The 17,705-nt window shown below is 54.7% G+C and overlaps 1 protein-coding gene across 1 annotated transcript in view; it reads left to right on the top strand.

The window, feature by feature from the left end:
* Nucleotides 1-17,705, top strand: part of DNAH17 (dynein axonemal heavy chain 17) — a 139,359-nt gene that overhangs the window by 77,334 nt on the left and 44,320 nt on the right. The window contains exons 27-44 of the mRNA XM_019644245.1: nucleotides 697-945; nucleotides 2,190-2,312; nucleotides 3,641-3,988; nucleotides 4,089-4,180; nucleotides 4,562-4,688; nucleotides 5,262-5,414; nucleotides 6,675-6,800; nucleotides 6,950-7,057; nucleotides 7,833-7,964; nucleotides 8,173-8,333; nucleotides 8,890-9,046; nucleotides 10,153-10,257; nucleotides 12,065-12,099; nucleotides 13,232-13,334; nucleotides 13,989-14,136; nucleotides 14,514-14,605; nucleotides 16,270-16,518; nucleotides 16,962-17,099. Coding sequence (XP_019499790.1) covers nucleotides 697-945; nucleotides 2,190-2,312; nucleotides 3,641-3,988; nucleotides 4,089-4,180; nucleotides 4,562-4,688; nucleotides 5,262-5,414; nucleotides 6,675-6,800; nucleotides 6,950-7,057; nucleotides 7,833-7,964; nucleotides 8,173-8,333; nucleotides 8,890-9,046; nucleotides 10,153-10,257; nucleotides 12,065-12,099; nucleotides 13,232-13,334; nucleotides 13,989-14,136; nucleotides 14,514-14,605; nucleotides 16,270-16,518; nucleotides 16,962-17,099 — 2,646 coding nt within the window. The remainder of the gene's footprint in view (nucleotides 1-696; nucleotides 946-2,189; nucleotides 2,313-3,640; nucleotides 3,989-4,088; nucleotides 4,181-4,561; nucleotides 4,689-5,261; nucleotides 5,415-6,674; nucleotides 6,801-6,949; nucleotides 7,058-7,832; nucleotides 7,965-8,172; nucleotides 8,334-8,889; nucleotides 9,047-10,152; nucleotides 10,258-12,064; nucleotides 12,100-13,231; nucleotides 13,335-13,988; nucleotides 14,137-14,513; nucleotides 14,606-16,269; nucleotides 16,519-16,961; nucleotides 17,100-17,705) is intronic.

The raw sequence follows: 17,705 nt of genomic DNA, 5'->3' as shown, positions 1-17,705 counted from the left end.
CAGTGAAGCAACGTCCTCCACAACTAGACTGAAGAACAGAAGGACAGCAACTTGTCTGTTCCCCTTCCCCCAATTCCCCAGCACTGTTCCCATCCCCAAATTCCCAAATTAAAAAAAAATCGTAATAAAAAATAAAGAAAAGACTCTGTGTAGTTAATAACAAAAGTATATTTCTTGTTCATGCAAAGTCCACTCTAGCTAGTTCCAAGCCACCCTTGGGCAACTCAACCTTCCAGGCTATGTATCAATACGCACTTTCATGATCGCCAAGGCAGGTGAAGAGAACGCTGAGTCCAGCATTGGCAATCAAATGCTTCTATCCCAAAGTGTCAGGTGTCACTCATGTTTCCTTGGTTAAGGAAAGTTCTGTGGCTGCACCGAGAAATAGGAGAGCACTGGATCCTGGTGAGGCAGAAACAAGGCCCACTTCAGGGCTTTGGCCAAAACATATTTTAATTGCTAACTCTTAAGTTGTATCTTTAAAATTCCTTTTCAACTTTTGTTTTCAGTTTTTAAGTTGTGTCTTTACAGAGGGCTGTTTTCTCCCTATATCCACCCACGTCGCCGGACTCTGTTGTTAGTTCTAGATAGTTCTCATTGGCATTTGCACCCCGGGAGCAATGGCGGTGGGCAGCAGAGCGCAGATGTGTTCCTGAGCTTGCCCCAGCAAGGGTGGACACTGACCTTCCCTCTCAGGTGAGCACCAGCATCGACGACTGGAAGACCACTAAGTGGAAAAATATCAACGTGGAGCAGATGGACATCGACTGTAAGAAGTTTGCCAAAGACGTGAGGTCTTTGGACAAGGAGATGAAGACCTGGGATGCCTTTGTGGGGCTGGACAACATGGTGAAGAATATGATCACCTCCTTGCGGGCCGTGAGCGAGCTACAGAATCCCGCCATCCGGAACCGCCACTGGCAGGAGCTCATGCAGGCCACCCAGGTATTGCCGGCCATGGGCATGGAAGGTGCGGGCCCCTGTGACCGGCCTGCCTTGCTGCAGGATGGGCTGGCTGGGGCGGCTCTGCTGAGCGGTCAAGGCCTCGTGCTGACAAAACCCAGGGTGGGCAAGGCCACTCATGCACACGTGACCCAGGAAGTGACAGGCTCTGTGCTAAGAGGGGCCCCGAGCTGGGTTGAATGGTCTGCTGTCGCCATCTTGAAATTCTCAATTTTTAAACAAAGAACCCCACCGTTTTCATTTTGCACTGGATCCTGCAAAATGTGTAGCCAGTCCTGGTTGTAGGTTGAATGTCTCTAAGACTCGGGAAGTTTGGGGCCAATGAACAGCTCCCCTGGGCCCCCGTGCACTCCAAGAACACAGAGTCCTAGTGCCTAGATTTTCCCAGGAGTATCACCTAGCTGGGGGATGGGGGTACTAGCCTCGACAGCCACAGAAGACAAATAGGAACACTCCCCACTGTCCACCAACACTGAACAAATCTATATTCCACAGCTACTCTACAGGGACCCCGCACAGATGCCAGGGGTACAAGAGAGAGAAAACACGGCCTCTGCTCTCAGGGAAACAAAGAAAGAAATCACAGCACCTGGATCACGTAGGGGATGCCAAGTGGGATGGCTATTTAGCGATGATTCTAATTGTTTAGAAGGGACGGTCACCTCCAAGGGAAGGGAAGAGCAGAAAAGCGTGTGCAGTGTGGCCTGGGCCCTGGGGGAGCCATGAAGACAAGCAGAGTCCTTGAGAGCTGAGACCTTGAGAGCTGAGACCACAGCTTTCTCAGACCACCAGCCCGATCTGGGTGCCCCGGGAGAGGCCACCTCACTCCGTCTCAGGTCACATGACCTTCTTCTGCATTTCAAGTCCTCTCTCCTTTCTCTTGTCAGAGCACCTGCCTTTGGACTTAGGTCCACACAGTTAATCAGGATGATTTCATCTCACAATCCTTAACATCTGCAAAGACCCCATTTCCAAATAAGGTTGCATTCTGACGTTAGGGTGGACATGAATTTGGGGGTATTCAACCCACTGCAGGTGGGTTCTGCTATTATGTGGTTTTACAGGCAGGAAGGGCGAGGCTGGGAGAACTAGCTGGCCAGAGTCACGGCCCAGGAAACAGCAGCACCAAGCTTCCAGCCGCTCCCTCTGTGGTCTGGAACGTTCACTGACCTGTCCCTCGTAAGGGACAAAGATGCCCTTATGTGAACATGCCTGTTTCCCCCCAGGTGAAGTTCCAGATGTCAGAGGACACTATCCTGGCGGATTTGCTCCAGCTGAACCTACACAAATACGAGGACGAGGTCCGGAACATCGTGGACAAGGCTGTGAAGGAGGCCGGGATGGAGAAGGTACCTTTGTGGACGTGACATGGGTCTGGGCAGGGATGACGTGGAAACTGACGTGCCCCCCGGCCCTATGTCTCTCACTTCATGTGGGGCCAGCGCTCATTTAAAAAAGGAAAGTTTTTGGGCCGGCCGAGTAGCTCAGTTGGTTAAGAGTTGGTTTAAGAGTGCGAGCTCTGAGCAACAGGGCCGCCGGTTTGATTCCCACATGGGCCAGTGATGCTGCGCCCGAGCTGAGCTGCTGCTGAGCTGCCAACAGGTGGCAGGATGGCTCAGCTGGTGTAACAACAAGATTGCCTGTTCGATGGTGGGCTACACCCACCTCCAGCTAAGACTGAACTCGGCACCTTGAGCTGAGCTGCTGCCCTGATGGCTCAGTAGATAGAGCGTGCGCTCTTAATAGCAAGGTTGCCGGTTCGAATCCCGCATGAAAAATAAAAATAAAAAAAATAAAAAGGAAAGTTTCCTGGCCCTTCTCTTACCCAATCCATGATAGAAATCTTATAAAATAGCTCCAGAATTTATTACTGAAAAAAACATAACCCAGTTCCTGGCTACAGCTGTCTCCCTGCCAGCAGGAGAGTGTGCGTTTCAGGATGCACTGGACTCTGGGCCTTCCGGGAGCGCCCTGACCTGTGTCCTGCCCACCCCTCCCTCTGACCTGGGAGGGCTGACTCTCAGTGAGCACCTGGCAGGTTAATGGGGGCTCCGTTTTCAGTCCAAACCTCTCTCCTCACCTAAGTGTTTGGGAGTTGGAATTGTCACATTTTGGATTTTTTTATTTTAACAGCCTTATTGAGCTATAATTCACATACCATACCATTCACCCATTGAAAGTATACAATTCTGTGGCTTTTAGCATGTTGCAGAGTTGTGCAACTGTCACATATTAGAATCAGTCAATTTCAGAACATTTTCATCATCTCAAAAAGAAACCTGCACCCTTTAGCTGACAGCCCTGCCCCAGTGCCAACCCACTTTGGGTCTCTCTGGATTTGCCTATTCTGGGCGATTCATATAAATGGAATCACACATATGTGGCCTTTCGTGACTGGCTTCTTTCACCGAGTGTAATGTTTGGAGGTCCATCCATGTTGTAGCGCGTGTCAGAGCTTTACTCCTTTTATGGCCGAGCAAGGCTCCACTGGGTGAGCGGACCACGCTTTGTTTGTCCGTCCATCTGTGGAGAGACGTTTTGGTAGCTTCCCCCTCTTAGCCGTTGGGAGTGATGTTGGTATGAACGTTTTGTCTTCCTTAAAGCAGGGCTGACTCCAAGCTCTGGGAGACTCACGGTCCCCTCAGCCCTGCATGCGCTGGTTTGTGTCCCCTGAAAGGTGCTGAAAGCCCTGGACAGCACCTGGTCCACCATGACGTTTGAGCATGAGCCGCACCCGCGGACGGGTACCATGCTGCTCAAGTCAGACGAGGTGCTGGTGGAGACGCTGGAGGACAACCAGGTGCAGCTGCAGAACCTGATGATGTCCAAGTACCTATCCCACTTCCTGAAGGAGGTGACAAGCTGGCAACAGAAGCTGTCCACGGCAGACTTGGTCATCTCCATCTGGTTCGAGGTCCAGAGAACCTGGAGCCACCTGGAGAGCATCTTCATTGGTTCCGAAGACATCCGCACCCAGCTGCCCGAGGACTCCAGGCGCTTTGACGACATTGACATGGAGTTCAAGGTGAGCGCGGCCGTCTCGCTCCTGCCGGGGCACTTCCACAAATGGCTGTGTTGGAGGAGACAGGGCTCCGAACGCCTTAGCGGTCCCCTTCTCTTCCCAGGCCTTGATGGAAGACGCAGTGAAGACGCCCAACGTGGTGGAAGCCACCAACAAACCCGGTCTCTATAACAAACTTGAGAATATGAAGACGAGGTGGGTCCCCACACCTGTCCAAACCAGGAAGTCGTAGTGCAGGGACCCAAGTCTTGTGCCCCGTGCTGGCCAAGACAAGACAAGAAGAACCCTGGCTCGTGGGTTCACACATCCCTTCCTTTCCTGGAAGGTTGAGTTCCTGGACTACATCCTGCCACGCCAGCCACGGCCACGTGGGGGGAAGAAACACTTAAAATATACTCCTTCCTACCTAGGGGCGCCCATGGGCCGGGGCCTGGCAGATAATGAGTGTGTCAGGTTGGAAGGTCCAAATCGAACTGGGGCTGTAGCTCCAGGCTGGCAGTGCAGCAAGCACAGGCTGGGCTGGGAGACACCCTCTGCAGAGTCGGCCTCAGCAGCCTCGTTCCCACCCTCTCCTAGTCTGGCTGTGTGCGAAAAGGCCTTGGCGGAATACTTAGAGACGAAAAGACTGGCTTTCCCAAGGTTCTACTTTGTCTCCTCGGCTGACCTCCTGGACATTCTCTCTAACGGAAATGACCCTGTGGAGGTAGGCGGCCCCGCCTTTCTGAAGGGTAAGCCAGCTTCAGACAGGCCCCATGCTCAGCCACATTTGGGTAGCTCTGGGATGTTGGAGGAGTGTCCCCAGATGTGCCTGTAACACCTCCATGAGGTCTTCCCCACCAGAAACCACCTGGGGCCCCGGCTACGACAGAAAGACCACGGGACTCTAGGGTTGACTAACTAGGTGAAGGGAAAGCGACTGTGCGCGTATTTTATTTTCATCACAAAGCTGTGAGGTACACAAGGGTGGCCCGAAGTGTAGGGCCTGAGCGTGTGACCTAGGGACACAGGCCCCGTGGCTCGGGCAGAAGTTCTCAAGGAAATGACATCTTCAGGGACAGACAGCCTCTGAAACCAGGATCCCCAGGCTGGCTTCTGTGTCCTGCCTGACAGCAGTTTTTGCTGTTCCTTTTGTTGGGAAAGCGTGTTCAGTTAACATTGGTCAGAGAAGGAGGAATATAGTCCCCCCGAAAGATGCTTAAAACCACCAAGGAACGTGGGCCACGTGTCCCCTGCAATTCCCTTGGTCACATAATTCCGGCGTTTTCCCCCCACCCAGGTGAGCCGCCACCTGTCCAAACTCTTCGACAGTCTGTGCAAACTCAAGTTCAGACTTGATGCCGATGAGAAACCACTCAAAGTTGGCCTGGGCATGTACAGCAAGGAGGACGAGTATGTGGATTTTGATCGTGAGTGTGACCTCTCAGGGCAGGTGAGTTCGTGTGCAAGCTGCAGCGTGAACGGACAGAGACCCCCCCCCAGGAGAATGACAACGCAGCGGCTGTGAGAGCCACATGCCCTCAAACGAGGGTGTCACCACCAGCCTGTCTAGAACTCCCAGCACAGCCTTACCCATGCAGTATGAGGTGTATCTTGAGAACAAGAGAAGAGGAAGGGGGTGCGGGGAGGGGAGTGGGGAGGAGGAAAGAGTTTATGAATGCCGTTGAATTTTGCCATGGTTTTCAAGGGGGCCATGTGCACCTGACACACCACGTTCTGACGCCTGTTCAGAATCATTGGCCTCACTGCTTTGACAGATCAGAGCGGTCCCCTTACCTTGGGTAGGTAGCTCGTGCCTTTTTCTAGCTCTCTCAGCAAGTGTGTCAGCCACCCAAGAAGGCTGACTCCTGCTGACAGCAAACGTCCTGGCCGTCCCTCTCCCCACATCTCATTGCCCAAGTATTGATCGACCATCTGAACCGATTTTGACATTAGCATAAGGAAAATGTAATTCACAGGCAAGTCAGCTTGAGGTGTGAATCTCACGCTGGAAACCCTGAGCTTCAGCCACGTGGACTTAGAGCGCTGGCTGCTTCGCTTGGTAGGGCCGCGCTGGGCGGGGCCGTGGTGGGCGGGGCCACGCTGGGCGAGGCGGTGACCAGATCCATCCATCACCGTTTGTTCGGATTCGCTTCCTGCGCCCAGCTCCTTAGATGTGACCACAAACCACAGCGAGGGCTACTGGCACTGGGTTTGTAGCTAAAAAGAAACAGCGACCTGGTTATCTCATTTGGGGTCCCCCACTTCAGTAGCTGTTAACTGAGGGTTTGTATTTTAAATTACAAACAAGGCTTGTCGTCAAGTTTGTCACATGATGAACACACACCCCAAGACAATGCACTTGTGGGCTCCATTAGTCAGAACACGCCAGGGACACGGGACTGACCGCTCCATTGCCTCCAAACACCAGCAATGCTCCGGGGGCTCAGACATAGCCTGTGTTGTCTTCTAGAATCTTCTCTGGGCCCCCTCCCTTCTCTGCCTAAACACAATGTATACACACAAACGCCCATGCCAACTGGGCTTCCCAGCCCCATTTTCCAAGTGGGTCTGTCTTACCGCTCAATAAGAACCTTGACATTTCCACCCCTGGGATGATGAGGAGGACAAATATTAAATTTTTTTACAACAAAGCAAGGCATTGGAATTAGATGCGCTTGTGGCCCCTGGTCAGCGTGGCTCCCATCCGCAGGTGGAAGTCTGGCTGAACCGAGTGATGCACCGTATGTGCGCCACGCTCAGACACGAAATTCCAGAAGCGGTGGTGACATACGAGGAGAAGCCGAGGGAGCAGTGGATCTTCGACTATCCCGCCCAGGTCAGAGGCACGAGGACGCTGGCTCTCAGCGGAGGGCAGGCTGGCCACGTAACGGCACCCCGGCGACCACAGCATAACTTACCGGCGTGGAGGCTTCTGGGGCAGCAGGAGGATGGCTCACTGGGGCTGTGGGGGCCCTCTGCTTCCAGGTGGCGCTCACGTGCACCCAGATCTGGTGGACCACCAAGGTGGGCATGGCATTTGAGCGGCTGGAGGAAGGCTACGAGAACGCTATCAAAGATTACAACAAAAAGCAGGTGTGTGGGCCCTGGGGACCCCACAAAATGGTGAGAGCACCAGGGCTGTCTCCAGGGCTGTGCCTCGTGGAACCGCAGGTTCTGCCCATCAGAGCCCCGGTGCTTCTGCCCGAGGGCTATCACTTTGGAAATCCATGGCTTCAATTTCTTGTCTAGAAATCACCACATGCAACCATGCGTTGTTTACTTTTATAAAAAATTCCTGGTTAGAAATCTAGAAACTAAAGATAATTTTTAAATGGATAAAGGAAAAGCTACCCATAACCCATCACCAGATATATCCATTGTCAACATATTCTTATCTAATTATTATTATAATAATATTATTTAGTACATATAACATATTAAATATATAGTACATAATATATAATGTGACATTATATATGATATAATATATAAAATACGTATACTAAATATATATATTGTTCTAATCCTTTTGTGCACATATAACTGACATACATAAAAATATACGAGCTGTCTGACGGCTTTAAAGTCCCGTTTTTATCGGCTATCCACCACGTGCCCACATCACCAGATTTTCTTCTATGGCGTCTTTTTGGCGGCTCGGTGTTGTCCGTCGGGGACTGCTCCCCAGCTCACCCCACCCCCGTTGGGGGACATTGAGAACTTTTTTCTGTGTTCCATTCCTGAGATCAAGAGCACAGTGGTCTTCCCCACCCAACCGTGCGCTCCAGGGGACCCACCCAGCCCGGGGCCACTCAGCTGGTGGCGGGCGCCCCCAGGTGTCCCAGCAAAGGGGCCTTTGCGCCTGCAGATCAGTCAGCTGAATGCGCTTATCACGCTGCTCATCGGGAACCTCAGCGCTGGAGACAGGATGAAGATCATGACCATCTGCACCATCGACGTGCACGCGCGAGACGTGGTGGCCAAAATGATCGCGGCCAAGGCACGAGCACGGGGGAGGGCCAGGGGGTGGGGTTTGGGGCCTCCGGCCTCTGATTTGGCCGCTTCCTTGGGGAGGTGACTCTGTTCCTGGCAGCACCCTCCCCACACTCCTACCTGAGACTCACCCCTGCACTGGAGGAGGACCGGAGCTTCCTGGGTCAGGGACGGGCCTGGAAACAAGCCACTTCCCCCCAACGGGCCTCCTGCAGGTGGAAAGCTCGCAGGCCTTCACCTGGCAGTCCCAGCTCCGGCATCGCTGGGATGAAGAGAAAAAGCACTGCTTCGCTAACATCTGCGACGCCCAGATCCAGTACTCGTATGAGTACCTGGGCAACACGCCACGGCTGGTCATCACCCCGCTCACCGACAGGTGAGGGCACCCAGGCCACCTTCCCTGCACAACTCAGAAAAACAAGTCAGGGCTCTCTGTAGTCTCCTCCCCGCAATTCTTCCCGCTGAGGCTGAAAGAACCGGGCCTTTGGGTCAGAAGGACCTGAGTCAGGGTCAGTCCTGCCGCCAGCCAGGTACCCAGGGCACCGTGTTCGAATCCTCTTACTTAGACACTAGCTGTGCAGCCTCAGGGGCAGTGCAGAACCCCCCGAGGGCCTGTGAAGTGAGTGGGGATGAGGTTTCATCAATCCTATGCGCTCAGTGAGGGTTGAGCAAATTATTTAATAAGCACCCAGACCAGCCCGCTCAGAGCAAACCCTTGGGGGTGTGATGTGATTCTAATAACTGTTACTGTTCTGTCAGTAGCGCCCGCCCCCCAGATGCTGCCGTGTCTGCCCCAGCACGGAGCCTGCTCCTGTCACAGCTCAAGTCCTTCCCTGCCGGTGGGACTGAGCGGGTGTAACTGAAACCACAATGAAAGGAAAGTGGGTGGCAGTGGGGTCGCAGCACATGAGTTAGTCAGAGGTCCCTCGCAGGTGCTACATAACCTTGACCCAGTCCCTCCACCTGATCATGGGCGGAGCCCCCGCGGGCCCTGCCGGGACTGGCAAGACGGAGACGACCAAGGACCTGGGCCGGGCTCTGGGCACCATGGTGTACGTCTTCAACTGCTCTGAGCAGATGGACTACAAGGTATGCACCCCGGCCCGGAGGTCCCCGTGGAGGACCCAGTATGGCCCCTCCCCCAGGAGGCTGCCGCCTTCATGCCCCGGCGAGCTCTAGATGTCTGCACGCTGCAGCCCCAGGGAGGAGGCACCAGGTCCCCAGTTCGCTGATGGCCACCACTCCATGGACGGGCCAACTGCTGAACTCCTGGTGGTCCTGGCCATCCTGGGAGGCATACCTGGGAGAGACACCCAGCCCCAAAAGTCCTGCCCTCCTCACCTGACTTCCAGGGACTCCAGGCAGAGTGAGCATCTCCACCGTGGATCAGGGAGGGGTTGCCGGGGAAACATCCAGGAGGCTTGGGAGGGAAATGGTGGGGGGAGGGCTGGGCCCCAGCGGCCACCCGAGGCTCTGCAGGACTGTGTCCGTTCTCAAAGGGCCCCTGGAGAGAGGACACCCTCGAGGTCCAGGCCAAAGAGCCTGTGGTGGGCGGGGTTGGGGTGGGCGCTGAGGTCAGCAGCCTGGGACTGCAGGGGGCCTGCTCTCCCCATCCATCCGGGTCTGGTGTCTGAGCCCCACAGGCAGGAAGAGCCGTCCTGAGGTTGAGGGCAGCCGCCCCTCCTTACAGTCAGGGCCGGCCCAGGCCCACACCAGCCTCCTAGGTTTTAGTAAACTGAACCCTGAAGCTGGCTCCCCTGGAGCGAACTCAGCATCTACCTGGAATCTGCATTCTGGTCACTCAGCTGGGGGGTGCTTCCCTTGCCCCCACCTTGGAAGGATGCCCTCCTTTGTGCTCGGGAAAATGCAAGGACTGACTTTTAAATAAATGCACTCATCTGACCAGCCCAGTTAGGGGGCTGGGGGCTAAGCCCCCATCCCAGGAGGCTTAGGGGGAAGGATGGACTCTTCCGGGTACCCATCCCCATGTTGTATTAAGCCCTTCTGGGGAGGGGGCCATCCTGCCTGCCAGCTCTCCCAGGGCCCCGAGGCTCCTGAGCCTGACCCTTGGTCTGGGAGCCACGAACAGGACTGTGAGCTCAGCTGGAGGGGCAAGTGAGGATTTTGGGGGGGCCCAGGCCAGCTCCCTCTTCCTCTCTCCAACACCAACGCTTCTCCAATCTCACCCTTTCCAGTCCTGTGGAAACATCTACAAGGGCCTGGCCCAGACCGGAGCCTGGGGCTGCTTCGACGAGTTTAACCGAATCTCGGTGGAGGTCTTGTCGGTGATTGCTGTGCAGGTAGGGCCCCCGTGGTTTCTGGGTGAGGCCATCTCAGGGCTCATCTGCTGTCTTCTGCTCCGCTCAGCCTGACTGAGGGGCACAGAGCCAAGCGAGACCTCAGCCTTGTCCTTCAGGGGCCTGCACTCAGCTGGGCAGACAGAAGTAAAAGCAGTAAGAATCAGTCAGATGCAGCAGCATGTGTGTGACTGAATGCAGATGAGGGGGTAGTTAACTTTGCTTGGGGGACCAGGACCAAGGACTTTGTTGTAGATATCAATGGATTTGGGCACTGAAGGATGCACAGGAGTTTATCAATTAGACAAGGGCACGGGGAGAGAAAGAGGGAAAGGGAGGAAAGAAGGAAGAAGTGTGCCCCAGTGTTTGGGGAACACCCGGGCAGGAGGGCAGGAGGGCAGGACACACAGTGGGCAGGCTGGGACAAGGTGGAGCGGGGCTCGCAGGGGGGTGGCCCTGTGCCAGCATCATCCCAGGTGGGCCCCACCCCGCATGTTTGGAGGAGCACGTGCCTCAGGCGATCCTGTGCTCATGAGAATTGAGACCCACCAGGCTCTCTCAGGGAAGCTGAGGCCAACCTCAAGACCTGGGACCAGCTTTGCTTCCCAAAGGCTCCAGAAGTCAGGACATTGACGGTGCTGAGACCCTCCCCCACCCCCACAACAGACACCCAGTTACACAGTCTGAGGGAGGAACAGAGGGGGCGTGGATGTGGTGAAACCAGCCTGGGCTACTCCAGACCCTCAACCCAGGGGTAAAACCTGGTTTAAATTTACTAATTTGACTCCCAAAGTCTGTGCTTGGCAATGACTTAAACTCTCCATGCCTCCACTTCCTAATCTGTGAAATGGGCTCAACGGCAGGATTAGGGGTGAATGCAGGGAGCCTGTACCCTCTACTTCCATTACCCTCCTCTACACGGAATGGTCCCTGAACCCCGCGGCTGGAGGCCAGTAGGGCAAAGAGAGAATAGCAGCCCCGTGAGCAGTGCTGGTCACTGCCTTGGGGACCCCGCCCCCAGTGCAGTGGCAGAGTTCCTGGCCCCTCCCCCAAAGTCTGTGAACAGGGCCCCAGAACACTTAGTAGAGCCTGTTTCAGGCACTAAATGTTTGTTGACTGAATGGAGGAGCAAGAACTGAAACAGACCTTAAGGAGGGGCTTTGCACAGACAGAGGCAGCGAAGCATTCTAAGGGGTCCCACCCCCAGCCCCCAGCCCTGCAGTGTGTGAGCTGACACTGCAGTGTGGTCACAGTGGAGAGTCAGGCTTGCTGTAAAAGGCGGAGACAGAGGAAGGCAGGCAGGCCTTTGCGAGGTTTTAAACATGAGCATGGGGCGCCCTCACGTGGTGGCTTGGAGCTTTGCAGCCACCTCAGCAGGCACAAATGATTCCAGAAATGCAGATGTCACCTAGTACCGGCTTCCTTAAAGACTGTCTGATGTGGAGGTGGCTATAATCAGTCCTGCCAGCGGTCACTGCCAGAGCAGGAACGGGACTCATAACACGGCTGGGAGGCGGGACAGCACACAGAAATTAACAAAGAACAAACCATTGACACAGGAACCTCCAGGGCATTTTGTGGGTGATGAAAGCCCACCTCAGGTGACATACAAGGTCGGACAATTAAGTTCGTGAACTCATCCTAGAAAAAGTGCTACACACCTCACTGCTGAATATCACTACGGTCACCTTCGAAGTCCTCCCCTTGGGAAGCTAGGCACTGACGCCAGCACCTAGTCCACCCCTCAAAGCAATTTTGNGCTGCCCATGCCCTTCAAGGACGATCAACTGTGAGCCCCTCTCCCACACAGGACCCTGGTTCCACGCCCTCAAAATGGTTCACCAGGTCCCACATTCTTGCAAACTTTGCAAAACTAAGACATTATATTTCCTCCTCCTTAAAGAGGGCCCTCAAAGTTGTGACGTTCAGCCCTGGGTCCACACCTGCCCTTGAGCTTATCCTGAAGAATCTTTAAAAGCGGGAGGCATTGAAAAATCCCTCTAGAATATTAGATAAAGGTGGCCACACGACTGACAGGGCAGGGTGGTCCCCTCAGCGGCTATTTCAGCAAGTGTGGAAGACACAGCAACCCAGAACACCGCCTGCCGCAGAGACAAGGGTGGGCCCACGCGGCGCGCAGACCTACGAGCACAGGGGAGGCTGCGAAGTTGATGGAAGAAAACGGGAGGCAGTCTCCGTGACCTGGGGAAGGGCTTCTTGAACATAAATTTCAAAAGCACAAACCAGAAGGATTTACATCAAAAGTAAGAAATAATTTTCACAAGAGACACCAAGGACAAACGTAATACAGAGTTAAGAGAATGGAAGAAGGTACTTGCCATGTCTAAAGCCGACAGTGGATTCATGCCTGGAGTATACGAGGAATGTCTATAAATCAGCAAGAACAGGCAGCAAACTCCCAACAGGAAAAAAAGCATAATGGGGGAAAACCCAAAAGGTATGAGCACGTGAAGAAATGTGCAAACCCTTTGCACCCTTCAAAGTCATTGGAGCCCCTGGAAGTCGTATCAGCACCCTGACATGAGGGAAATTATTCCATTTGGGAGTCAGCAGCAGCAGCCGCAGCAGCACAATGGTAACGGGGGTGGTGACAAGTGTTGAGCATGGGCTGCACTTCGGGTACACTGCTCAGTGTGTTTCATGCATTAGCTCATTTCGTCCTCATAATGACCCATTGCACGGATGAGAGCACTGAGGCACGAGACGTTCACCAACTCACCCACAGTCCTGATGCCACTAAAGCGGAACAGCTGGAATACAGACCCAGACCTGCACCCGGAACCACCCTGCTGCCTTCCGTTTCCAAATTTTTCTTGAGAGCATGAAGTAAAATTGGCTGTTCCACATATGATCAATATTTATTGAGTTTTTTGTTTGTTGGTTTGTTTCTACCACATTCGAGGTATTGTTGGGCAGGGGGGTGGGGCAGGACACCAACGCTCACCTCTCCGTGCAGGTATGACAGGCAGAAGCTGACGCTGAAGGAAGTCCACAACTGTCAGTATGTGGCTTGCATGAACCCCACCTCTGGGTCCTTCACCATTGACTCCAGACTTCAGGTAGGCGGCAGTCAGACTCATTTCTGCAGTCGCCAGGGCTTGAGGGTCACTTGGGCAAATGACAGTAAAAGCCTTGATGTAGGGCGTCAGGGCTGCAGGCTGACATTCTCTGGAGAGCTCCCTAACCTTTCCGAACGGGTCAGGACATTCCGGGGAGCAGAGAGGCCGGCCAGCCAGCCTGCCCTGGGGGCCCCATAGGGCTGCTAGATTTAGCAAATGAAAATACAGGTGCCCGGTCAAATATGGGTTTCAGATGAACAACAAATATTTGTTCAGTATTGGCATGTCCCATCCAATATTTGGGACATACAGGATATCCTGTAGCATATTGTGATCCTACCCAGGCAGGGCCTCACCTCCGAATCATCTAAGCAGATGGAGACCCGGAATATAAACCCAGGCCTGGGCTCTGAGACACTCCTGTTTCCACCAAAATTTTTCTTGAAAGCATGAAGTAAATTTTGCTGTTTCAGATATAATTGCCACTTAATGGGATTTTACCACATCCAAGGTACAGGGAGGGAAAGTGCCCATTCTGGTCATGCCCACAAGACATTAGATGATGAGGACAGAGTCTGTGTCCCAAGAAGGTGGCTCGGCCATGAGCTGGTCCCCAAGAGCTGCCTGACACGGGTGTGTGGTTGTCCCCGGCAGCGGCACTTCTGCGTGTTTGCCGTGAGCTTCCCAGGCCAGGAGGCCCTCACGACCATCTACAGCACGATCCTGGGCCAGCACCTGGCGTCCCGCTCGGCCCCCATGGTGGTCCAGAGGATGTGCAGCCAGCTGGTGGCCTCTGCCCTGGGTAAGCCGGCCAGCCTCCTCCCCTCGCCTGTCAGGAACCCCCACTGCTTTATGGGGCTGATGGCTCCTTCCTATTCTCCCCTGGTAAATATTTTATTTATACTTTTCAATCAATAGTTTTTAAATGATGCTATGTTCCAACAGGAGATGTTGCGAAATCCAATTTCTTGAGGGGGAGGCAGCGGAGGGGAAATTCAGTAACAGAAATGATTTACACGTCATCGGGGCAGCAAACTTCCTCCCTGTGCAGCTGTGCAGTTTCCTTACTTAAGTTGTCACCAGCTCATAGTCCATTTGCTTTAGAAACTCTAGCTTGAGCTGTGCACTTCCTGAGGCCATTAAGAGTACATAAGAATCGATGTCTTTTTCCTGTAACAGCCCTGCATCAGAAAGTCACAGCAACATTTCTTCCCACGGCCATCAAGTTTCATTACATCTTCAACCTCAGGGACCTCTCCAATATCTTCCAGGTACTGCTCTTTAGCTCTGTGCCACCTCTGGCAAAGTCCCTGACCCATAGCAGTCCTCTGCTGCTCTCAGGGGAGAAAGCAAAGTGACCTGTGAACTGAAGACAGTAATGGTGATGGTTGTGATGGTGATGGTGACCGTGATGATGGTGACAGTGATGATGGTGACGGTGATGATGGTGATGATGGTGACNCCCACACTGTGGCAGAGAAAGACGAGGCTGGTGGCATTCAGAGTTGCATATGAGTGCGTGTGTGTATTCGTGGGTGTTTCCGGTTCAGGCAAGTCTGTAGGTGAGGAGAGAGAGGAGGCGCGAGAGCCCTGGTGAATCCCCTCTGCGCCTCTGCAGTGGGAAGTGAGGCCGTCTGCTGGGACGGAGGCTGCATGGCGGGGCCAGGGGTTGAGAGGGGACCTGAGCTCAGGGGCCCCTGTGGGGACAGGATCTGGCCTGACGCTCGGGGGCCTGGAGAGACACTGAGACCTGACCCCACTGAGCCGTCTTCTCCAACAACACTGGTCACCCACTCGTGTTAGTGTCCTGTGGCCGCCATCACAAAGGCCCACGAGCTGGGTAGCCTCAAGCAAAGGAAGCTTTTTGTCTCGGTTTTGAAGGCCAGAAGTCCAAAGTCGAGGCATCAGGAGGGTTGGCTCCTTCTGCAGCTGAGACCTGCCCCGGCCCCTCTCCTCGGCTCTGGTGGCTCCAGACACTCCTTGGCTTGTAGACGAGTCACTGCCTGTGTCTTCCCTTGGCCACCTCTGGTGTCTCGCATGGTCCTCCCTCCGTACACACCTCTGTGTCCCAACTTCCCTCTTCTCATAAGGACCAGACACTGGGTCAGGGCCGCCCTAATCCAGGATTACCTCATCTGAACTTGACCACACCTGCAAAGACCTTTTTGCCAAATAAGGTCACGTTCACAGGTCCCAGGTGGACATATCTTTTGAGGGTCCATCCTTCTGCCCACTCAGTTTTCAGGGTGGGCAACCGATAAGGCAAGAGAACAGAGACGAAGTCTGGGCGGGAGCTGCTAAGACGCAGGGTCAGGGAGAACAGGAAGAAGACGGGATTGTGGGGCTCCCAAGGGGCACCCAGTAGGGGCAGGGAGGAGAGAGCCAGAAGATACGCGGCTCTGGACAGAGACGGACAGAGACGGGAACCAGAGACCCGCCCGCCCTTCAGCCAGCAGTGGTTCTTGGGGCTCCCAGCAGAATGTCCAAGAGGGGGAGCAGCTCTCTGGCGGGGGAGGAGGAGCCCAGGCCGGAGGAGAGAAGGAAAGTGGCTGAGAGAGGGGCCCCGAGGTCCCGGGAGAGAAAGAGCAACCCGCCCCCAGGTGGCTGCAGGGGCAGCAGTGGCTCCAGGCCAGAGACAATGAGCACATCCCAGAGGAGGGTGTGAAGCTAGGTTCCAGGGCCTGCTGGCTGGCCAGCTGCCCCAGGTGGGTGTGTGGGGGGCAGTGAGGCAGAGGGCAGGGGCCCATAAAAGCTGACTCGTCCTTCCAAGTGTGTGTCTCTCTGGGCTTGCATTTCAGCCTACAGCCGGCATGCCCATCTGCATGCACTGCATGACTCTAACCAAGGCAAAAGGTGAAATTTGACATAAACTCCTTCAAAGCCGAATGCAGGCACAGCAGTCCTTGTACAGATTTGCACATTGGTCTCCATTCAGAAGACCTGCTGTGCCTGGAATTCNCATTATGATTGGGGCCTGCGAGCCATCAAGTCTGTGCTGGTGGTGGCCGGCTCGCTGAAGAGGGGCGACCCCAGCCGGGCGGAGGACCAAGTGCTCATGAGGGCCCTGAGGGACTTCAACATCCCCAAGATCGTGACCGACGACCTGCCCGTGTTTATGGGGCTGATTGGGGACCTCTTCCCCGCCCTGGACGTGCCTCGGAAACGGGACCTGAATTTTGAAAAGGTGGGTACGTGAGGCCTCGAGTCCAGCCTATGAGCCCAGCTGCGTCAGGGCTGCCTGCCTGCCGAGGACATCTCTTTCTATCATATGTCAGATTGGTACCCAAGTGGCAGGTGCAGTGTTGGGGTAGGTGGCCACGTCTGCCAGCCCGCGCTGGTCACACGCATGCGGCTCCCTCCGCTACGAGGAAAACCCTGAGGCCACAAGCTGCCTCTCCAGCCCTGGCCAGTCCTCGCTCAGTGCTGGGCGTCTCAAGAGGAACCGAGGGGCTTTGGCAAACCCATGGCCGTCTCAGTAGCATTGATGGCAGAACATGTAATCACATCCATCCTGGAGGGCCACTGCTGCCCTACAAGCTCCCCCGCTAGGCGGGAGGCTCCCCTATTCAGAAACACCGTGGGTCCTTGCGCCCCGTGCCCAGCACCCCGTCCTGTGTGCGCCCCCAGATCATCAAGCAGAGCATCACGGAGCTCAAGCTGCAGGCGGAAGACAGCTTCGTGCTGAAGGTTGTGCAGCTCGAGGAGCTGCTGCAAGTGCGCCACTCGGTGTTCGTCATCGGGAACGCGGGCAGCGGCAAGTCTCAGGTACGTCACCCCATGTCCCGCTGTGGCGTCACCCAGGAGGACCCTGCAAGACCCCAGCACAGAGGTGGAGGGCTGCTTGAGGGTCGGCCCTCTGTCACCTCCCCCCACCCCGGGGAGCCCAGCCCAGTGCATCCTGGGAGGCCCTCCAACCAGAAATGTGTCATGGGCCAAGAAGGAAGCTGTGACGTGGGGGGCGGGGGAGGTGGCATGCGTGGCCACAGGACCCAGTGCCGCTGAGGGGGCCCTTCTCCGGGAGTCACCTGCCTCCCTGGGCGCAGTCCCCCACCCTGTCTGCTGCCATTGCCTGGGCCATGGTGAAAGCGGACGGTGGCAGCCAACATTATGAATATCTGTAACAAACATCAGAAAACTCTTGAGCAGCCAAGTGTCCAGCTGGACGCCCACAGGGTAGACTGTTACACTCTTATTAAAGTCATTTCCAAAGACCAATAACTTGGGGACACTCACAGCAATTTGTTTTTCAAAAGGCAGAAACTGTCAGGACCTGTTTACTAAAAAGGAACATGTGCATGTACATATGAAATAGCCTCAAATGTCCTTAAAATTCCTTTGCTCTGGGTGGAGGAATTGTTTTCATCCCTTAAA

The sequence above is a fragment of the Hipposideros armiger genome, unplaced genomic scaffold (genome assembly GCF_001890085.2).
Source record: "Hipposideros armiger isolate ML-2016 unplaced genomic scaffold, ASM189008v1 scaffold_87, whole genome shotgun sequence".
Taxonomy (NCBI): domain Eukaryota; kingdom Metazoa; phylum Chordata; class Mammalia; order Chiroptera; family Hipposideridae; genus Hipposideros; species Hipposideros armiger.
This window is presented reverse-complemented; position numbering and strand designations above follow the sequence as displayed.